The sequence below is a fragment of the Akebia trifoliata genome, chromosome 5, assembly GCF_017979445.1.
Source record: "Akebia trifoliata isolate Shusen 1 chromosome 5, ASM1797944v1, whole genome shotgun sequence".
NCBI classification, from domain to species: domain Eukaryota; kingdom Viridiplantae; phylum Streptophyta; class Magnoliopsida; order Ranunculales; family Lardizabalaceae; genus Akebia; species Akebia trifoliata.
The window spans coordinates 34,432,080-34,440,807 of record NC_141379.1 but is presented as its reverse complement, the minus strand read 5'-3'; the positions used below and the strand labels follow the sequence as shown (position 1 = coordinate 34,440,807).

General features: G+C 34.3%; 1 protein-coding gene across 1 annotated transcript; it reads left to right on the top strand.

The window, feature by feature from the left end:
- The first annotated feature begins 221 nt into the window (after positions 1-221).
- Positions 222-8,316, top strand: BCE2 (2-oxoacid dehydrogenases acyltransferase family protein). The gene is made up of 8 exons (XM_086444160.1): positions 222-522; positions 2,149-2,295; positions 2,966-3,091; positions 3,486-3,892; positions 4,242-4,489; positions 6,111-6,199; positions 7,093-7,320; positions 7,976-8,316. The coding sequence occupies exons 1-8, from the start codon at positions 334-336 to the stop codon at positions 8,087-8,089; spliced, it is 1,548 nt and encodes a 515-aa protein (XP_086300286.1). The 5' UTR covers positions 222-333; the 3' UTR covers positions 8,090-8,316.
- Positions 8,317-8,728: the final 412 nt, after the last annotated feature.

Below are 8,728 nucleotides of genomic sequence, written 5' to 3'. Positions count from 1 at the left end.
GTTCTGATCCAATAAAACTATTATTTATAGAAATTATCTCATGCATCCCGCTGCATCATTCCCAATACAACAATCAAACTCACCAACAATATCAACCGCTAGATCAGATCAACAACTAGATGGCAAAATCACGAGTACCTTTTAACATCCAACACAGAAACCACATGGGAGGTGCAAATCCCCGCACTTCAAGCGGATGATAGATAGATAGCTAGATACGCCTCCATTCCCGCGAAAAAGACTCTCGTTTGACTCTATATACTACAAGTAGTAGTCATAGGTGCGATTTACACAACACAATTTACAAAATCCCATTGTATCCTATTTGGAAAGATGATCTCGCGGCGCATTTTGCAGAAGAAAGCATTGATTTCCGGTGCACGAGTTGGGTGTGCGTACAACTCTAAACGTGCGCCATCAGCATCTCGGGAGCAGAAGAATTCATTTCTAGGGTTTTCTTCTCGATCGATAGTCTCTAATTGCCCCTCTGTTAACTCCTTTTCTTTTGCTAATCACATCGATGTGAGTCTCTGTTGTTCTTGGAATTAAACTTTATTGATCTATGTTGTTAGTTTGTTTTGTTTACGATTTTGCTTCTATTATAGGGTTCTATGAATTAGTTCTAGATTGATGTGAAGAGGTGGAATTGTTTTTCTGCACCTTTGAATTTTGTTTTGTTTTGTTTTTTCTTCTTGAAATGTTAAAAGGTTTGTGATTGTTATTTATTTATTATTATTATTTTTTTCTTTTGAGATTATTGTTAGAGAACCGGATGCACCATATTATGATACATGAGATACATTATATCATATCAATGTATCTCATCTCAAAAGGAAGGGAATGTTGGGGAATAATATATGTAGCAATACATTAGGAAGTTCTAATAAATTAGAATATTTATGTTAGGCTAGTTTCCTTATCTTGGTTGATGTAATCCTTATAAATATCCTATCAGAATTTATGTAATATTCATCCAAGAATTCTCAATAAAATTCAAATTTCACAATTATCTTGTTAATTATACTCTTTAAGTTCATACAAGTGTTCGTGAATTGAATCGAGAATTTTCTTTACTAAAACCTACAGATTGTTAAATTGGTGTGGCCACCTCTTTGTTTAGGTCTGGATTGAAAGATTATACTAGAAAAATAGATATTCTTTCTTGATTGTTCTTGAAAATGGCGTTTTTCGAGGGTCTGAAAAAAAAAAATCGTGACGAATACATGCGGTAAATCATACAAGGTCGATGTGGCAAGGGCACAAAACCATAGATCTTTTTCTTTGGGATACACTAGGAAAAAGATCTGTGGTTCTGTGGTTCTGTGCCCTTGCCACATCGGCCGCATACAGACAGCGTATGATTTATCTCGTGCATTCATCATTATTATAAAAAAATATGATTTTTCACTATCTAGATTCCATTTTTGAACAAAGGAAATTGGACTACAGATTGTGATAGAATCAATAAGATAAAAGATATTGGAAAGTAGATTTAGGTGTTTGTTCACACAACAACCAGTGACAATACTACTGAGTGATTTAATGCAAATTGAAGGTCCTAAAATTTCAAGGCAAAAAATGAAGTGGATTGAAGTAGTAAGAAAATTTCTGTAGATGCAAGCCTTGACAAAAGATATAAGCCTAGACTCTAGATAGAATTGAATGAAGAAACAGGGTTCATGCCAACACCAAAGTTTGTGTAAGGCATAAATGATGATGAACTGCAGGTGGCGGCAAGGGATTTCATGGAGTCATCATTGCTATAGTGTGTCTGAGAACGGGGGATTTTGGTGGAGTCTCAATTGAATTGCAATTTGAGTACGATATGCAAGACCCTAAGCTTCAATCAGTTTTCCTATATGGCTCCCCCCTTGAAGAGTTAAACTTTCTATGAAGTACTGCTCTTTTAGTTATCAGTAAATGGTGAAACTGGTTAAAACTTATGAATGATGATTTTGCTGCATTTTATCTTGAATGTTATTTTTACCTTTTGTTGGTACCAATTTCCATGGGTGATTAAACCTGTTTGTTGTGTTATTGTGTTTTTTTTTAGCTAATGTAGTGAGGTTTTTCTTTATAATATTATTTTCTATCTTTAGTCATTTTATGTTGTGTTAATATTATGTTTCTTATGTATTCCTTTTATAGTTGAACAATTCATATACAACAAAGAAATGCCCCTTCTCAAGTCAAGCTTGGGTTGATCTTTCAGTAGGTGGGGTAGTTGATGTACCTTTGGCACAAACTGGTGAAGGTATTGCTGAGTGTGAGCTCCTCCAATGGTTTGTGAGAGAGGTGAGCAGATTATTTTTCATTCATGGTATACTTTGTTTAATTTATCATGTCATCACTGCTGGTTATCATTGCTTGGCAGACTTCTGAGTTGAAAGGCTTCACCTGACCTTTCTTTCATTGTTGTTTGTGGTTATCAGTATCTGTTGTTCCAAATTGTAGTTGGTGAGAGTATTTTGTTGTTTTCTTAATTTTTCAAGTAAAGATATTATTACATTTTCTATGTATCTTATTTCAGTAAGCTTTTAGATATCTCTGTATATCTTTCTGGATATTAGTTGATGCTTCATTTCATTTGTTTACAGCTAAAATTAAGAAGAGATGCATATTATTCCCTTGTAAAATGTATGAGATTAACTTTCTTAACAGACCCACACTATTTGTTTCTTTTCCAGACTGTAAAATTGGGTGATGGATGCACCTGTTTTTGGTAGATTCATAGATTATCAAAGAAAGAAAAAATTATATCCCGATCTTCAGCACTGTTAAACAGAAGGGGGGTGATTTCCTCTCCTTAGCAATGGGATACTCACTGTACACATATGCGAACCAATATAAGGTTCAATGTGGTTCTATCTGATATTTTGTCCTCTATATGACTTGTAGCCTGAATTACTGATAGTTTTGTTGTTACAGCTGAAGTAAATGCTAACTTAATTATATGGTCTGGCAGGGGGATCAAGTCGAAGAATTTCAACGCCTCTGTGAAGTTCAAAGTGACAAAGCGACTATTGAAATAACAAGCCGTTATGAGGGTCAAGTTTCACAGATTCTCTATAATCCCGGTGACATAGTGAAGGTAAAAGAGTTGAGTTCCCTTTAAAAGTGAAAATTTGCATTTATCCAAGCCCTAATTCTTTAGTTAAACAATTTACGATCACCTATAATGTTATTTGAGTTTTAAGCATTTTGATCTTTCAAGCAGGAACATGTTGACTGTCTTTCTTTTATAGTTTGGAAGAAAGAATTACAATAAAATTGTTTTTTGCTTGAAATATACAATATATCTTGAACTTTCCTTGGAAAGGAAAAACACCCATATGTTGATGATGGAGGAGATAATATCCATGCTTAGTCTTCTAAAGTGATTTGGTTTTATGCATTACTTGTCTATAATTTCATGTTTCTACTCTTTCTTCAGTTTTCTTGCATTTTGCAAAGATGGTTGGTTATGCCTTGAGTTCAACTTGCAGGTTGGAGAAACTCTTTTGAAGATGATTGTTGGAGAATCGCAAATCTCAACATTTATTCCTGATGATTCAAACAATACTGTGTCTTTGAATCCTGCGACATGTGACTCAAGTAATGAAAACTTCTCACTCAATGAACATACTGTAAGGGGGGTTCTATCTTCTCCTGCCGTCCGACACCTGGCAAAGCAATATGGTATAAATATAAATGATATTCAAGGATCTGGTAAAGATGGGAGGGTTTTAAAAGAAGATGTCCTGAACTATGCTACTAACAAAGGGATGTGTGGAGAACCATCAGCCTCTTCAGATGCAAGTTCTTCAGAACAGTTGTTCATTAAAGAGGAGAAATCTTTATCTGCATTGGCTGAAGATAGATGGCACTTTGAAGATAAGACAGTTCCCCTCAGGTAAAGATTACTTCCATGACATTTTGTCGCCATAGCCAATACGTTGGATTCTTGTCAGTATGTTAATTACTATGACACTGTACTACTGAATGGTTGGTCTTGTATAAATACCAATTCATAAATTCACTTACATATAATACATACAAAGTTATACTGAAAAAGAATGAGACACTGAGATTAAAGTTGAAGTGCTATGGATTTATGTGTGGTACAATAGTCTATGATGTAATTGATGAAGTGTCCTTATTTCTTGGCTTTTAGTTGCTTAGCAGCTATATTTCAAGTTATGAATATTCTAAATCTTTGTGATTGTTAAAGATTTTGACTGATTAATTATGACCTTTTGCAGGGGATTTCATCGTCTAATGTTTAAATCAATGACCATGGCTGCAAAAGTTCCACATTTCTACTATCTAGAAGAGATAAATTGTGATGCTCTTGTGGAACTTAAAGCAGCTTTCAAAAATGAGAATTCCGATCCAGATGTCAAACACACTTACCTGCCATTCTTAATAAAGTCACTTTCTATGGCGATGAGTAAATATCCCTTATTAAATAGTTCCTTCTGTGAGGACTTAGATGAGGTCATCCTTAAAGGTATGCTGACATTAATCTGCCTCAAGTAACTCCTGCTTCTATCACTATTTTATATTCAATACTAGTTTCCACAATTTCTATCAACTTCTGATTCTTTGATTGAGAAGGAGCCGGCTGTTAAGTATTATATATATCTTAACAGATTCAACTGTTTTTGTGTTTTTTTTTCTTTTTGGTAAGTACAACTTCAACTGTTTTTTTTTTTTTTTTTTTTGTAGAAGGTGAATGAAAACTGGCCATTTACACAGGAAATTAATTGTTCTATTAGTATAGGGCTTGATATTTTCAGTAATAGATAGTTGAGTGGTTACTATTTTCTCATTTTCAAGTATTTGCTAACCAAGCAAGTTAGTGGTTAGTAATTAGTTGGTGAAGGTGAGTTTTTTTTTTTTTGATAAGTTGGTGAAGAAGGGTTTTAAATCCAGGTTGTATCAACATTCAGACTTTAACTAACTTAGCTTGCTATCACCTTCCTTATTTTCAAATCATTTATGGTACTAGAACAGCTATCATTAGAGCCTCTTATCCTGTTTGATGATTGTTAAGCCTTTGAAGCTTGCATAGCAACCGCAATATGGCTGCTAGATGAAAAAAAAAGCCAGCAAAGACCACAAGGATTTCTACACTTTGTTTTGCATGCTGAACAAATGTTTTTTTTTGGTTGCGTTATAAATTACCAAAACTCTTCTATTTAAGGTGGTTTCCTCACTTTCTGCTCTCATGATATTGTGGCATTTCAGAGACTGAAGTAATTAATTTTATACATGTTTCCCAATCACACATGTATTACCTTTCGATGTAAGATACTCAGATGCTTTCACTATATAATGCTAATAATAGTACTGGCCATTTAATACATAGTCCTAGAATACATTTTCTATTTCTTCTTGTATTCATCCATGACACATGAATTGTTCATCCACCACCATTTAATGCATAGCCCGAGTATTTTCTTAATTTTTGGTCATGACACCATGTTTTTGTTAGTTGTAATCCACCACCTTTTAATCATGTTAATGCTTGTGATCATACCATTGAACATGATCACATGAAATGTTCTCTTTCTCAATATGGGTGAAGGTCCAATTGTAAAGGGCACAGATACATCTTGACTTTTGAAATCCATTCTTTAGCCGTGAAAAACTAGAAGGCCAAGGGGGTGAGTATTTTAACCTTTTTGGGTTCTCATTTAACCTAGACTCTCGGACCATAAGTATACTTGCTATATGTTCTGTCAAGACATGTTCTTCATATCTTTCTTACTACATCACTCTCACTCTACATTCCTTTTGGCCTTTCTGTTGTTTTTTAGAGCCTTCAACTTGTCTTAAAAAATATGACAACTGCTTCCCTCATTGAGAAAACCATCTGATTAGTATACCTTTGGTAATCCTCTATTTGAGATGCACCCATCAAGCAAATTGTTACAACTATGCCTAGCATTTTGTGAAAGTGTTAATATTTCTAGGCTTCATCATCAAATTTATGGGAAAATATTTTGTAGTTAAATTATATGTATCAGACTGATCATATTTTGTTTTCTTATTGTTATTTATGGTATTAGTTCTTATCGTTTGTTTGGAATTGAATTGTGTCTTCCAATTCTGTTGATTTATTGTAGGTTGCCACAATATTGGAGTTGCCATGGCTACTCCAACTGGTTTAGTTGTACCAAACATAAAGAAGGTCCAATCATTATCCATCCTGGAGGTTTGTTTTGCTTCTTTTTCCCATTCTATACTTACATTTTCCAATATTCTTTCGAATTTTCAAAGTTGAGGTATGGAATTCATTGGCCTTTCCATGCTCTTTCCTTTGTTTTTGCCTTTTCTCTATAACTATTTTTTGGCTTCTCTGCGGCCAAATGAATCAACTATTCATTTGAATGGGAGGAAAAGATCTTTTTTATAGGTAAAAAAAGGTTTATTCTGAGAAACATTAATACATTAGCTTAGTGAGGGAGAGCTCAACCAACTACTAAAAAAAACAGATTCGTAACCTATCAAACTGCCACATCTGAAGACAATCATCAAACTGACAGCATTGGGATTCTGTCAAAACCAAAGTCCAGGAGTATAACAGGGCCTTTGTCTTCATGAATGTCTTATATACCTTTTGCTAAGAGAGAGTTTTCCTTCCATGTGATACAATGACATGGTATATCTGGACCATTCATCTAGTAGATTACCAGCTGTATTTCAAACCCTTAACGCAACCCTTCAATTTTGTCTTCTTTTTTTTTATTTTATAAAATATTTAAGTAGAGGAAAAAAAAATTAAGCCTTAGACATTGAAATAGTCAGAAAGGGGATGGAAAAAAAAAACTCTTATAATCGAACATATAGTTCTCTTACATTTTCAAACTCTTGTTTTATGATTTCACTGAAGTTTTAGTTGTATATTGTTGTATTACACGGTGGAAACATGATGTTACCTATATTTCTCACCTGTTTTTAAAATTTATGTGGCCATTCTATACATTCCCAATTTCCAAGTGATGAAGGATGTGATATATCCCAGGCTTGATCTTTATGTTTTATTTTCTTCTCCTTTCTTATCAAATGCAGACCATCATATTAAACCTTGTTCATTTTCGTTATCAGATAACGAAAGAACTGTCACGGTTACAACAACTGGCATTAAATAACAAGCTTAGCTCTGAGGACATCTCTGGTGGAACGATAACTCTAAGCAACATTGGAGCAATTGGAGGAAAGGTTGGAACTCCAATCCTCAACTTGCCTGAAGTTGCCATCATCGCTATGGGCAGAATCCAGAAACTTCCTCGTTTTGCAGATGATGGAAGTGTATATCCTGCATCCATCGTCAATGTAAGAAATAACTTTTTATACTTGTGTATGGCATGCACCTTAATGTTCGTTCTTCATGTCCAAAGGCACGTGTTTAGTTTTCTATATACTCATGCATTTATCAACACTATCATATTGTTATTACTCATCATGACTTGTAATAACTGGGACATTGTGGTGAGTAACTTCAGGATTTTGGAAGATATTGAAATTTCTACATAATCTTCAAGGGGATATCATAGGAGCGGTTGTGATAATAGATATTAGCTCTAATGCCAAACTGATATACATGACTTCAGGGTAGGCTTTTATTTGGTTCTCACAAGGGTGGAATTGAACAGTGTGGAAATTAGGGTTACGAGTTATGGTGGAAAGGTTTTGAGCATGTTAAGGATGAGCGACCTAATGATAGCGGACAAATTCTGTGGGCTGAAGTGAGAAGAATTTAATTTTTAGGGTTTTATCGGCTGGGTTTATTATAGAAACTAAGGAAGGATAGATGAACGGTTCATGTCAAGTTGAAAGTTGTGGCATTCCATTATCTTCACCTAGAAGCACATAATTTGTTCTGATAATGATAATTGAATTTGTTGCAGATAAATGTTACTAAAATTGGATTTGTTAGTTGTTGATATATATACATGCCCATGTCTTAACATGCTAATTTCCTTTTCAGGTCAATATTGGGGCTGATCACAGAGTTGTGGATGGAGCAACAGTTGCTAAATTCTGCAATGAGTGGAAACTATTGGTTGAAAAACCAGAGCTGCTTATGTTGCATACGAGATGATTTGGTCTTCTTTCTCATGGGCAGCAACTTCAAAATAATCTTGCTTGCTCATTGTCGATGTCCACAAAAATAAGTGAAAGAAGGGCGTTATTTATGAATCAAAGAAGCCATACTTAAATGATATATACCAAAAGGAAACTAAGCAAGAACCAGCTTACATTTATGTTTATAAACATAGCTATCTTCATTTGTGGACCATGTATGAAGAGGAAGTCATTGTTCGTTTATTTGTTCTTTTATTCATTTATTCATTTATTTATTTCGTTGCAGTAATTTGTAGATGAGTATCGGAAGCTAGTCCTCTGGGCAGGGCATGGAATGGGATGGGATGTGGTTGGGAACGAAAAGCTTCATCAGGTTTAAACTAGGACTGTTCCTATAAACCAAATTGATAAGGAGTAGTTCTGGAAAAGGTCGCCTATTCCTTTTGTTTGGATACCAAACCTATTAAATAAATTGGGTAGCATGGCTTCAAGTGATTTTCAATCGGATTATCTATATATATATATATATATATATATATATATATATATATATATATATAATTTCGCAATGGGATAATCAGTTATGATTCTGGGGTTAATGCAGCACCCATTTTGTTGCATTTGAGAAGAGGGAGAAAATTAGAAGTCGTCTTCT

What these genes read in the sequence shown, in the direction of transcription:
- BCE2 (XM_086444160.1), top strand. Translation starts at nt 334, where the DNA reads ATGATCTCGCGGCGCATTTTGCAGAAGAAAGCATTGATTTCCGGTGCA. An exon ending in CTTTTGCTAATCACATCGAT is followed by an intron (nt 523 to 2,148) that starts GTGAGTCTCTGT and finishes TTCCTTTTATAG; the next exon opens with TTGAACAATTCATATACAAC. An exon ending in TCCAATGGTTTGTGAGAGAG is followed by an intron (nt 2,296 to 2,965) that starts GTGAGCAGATTA and finishes ATGGTCTGGCAG; the next exon opens with GGGGATCAAGTCGAAGAATT.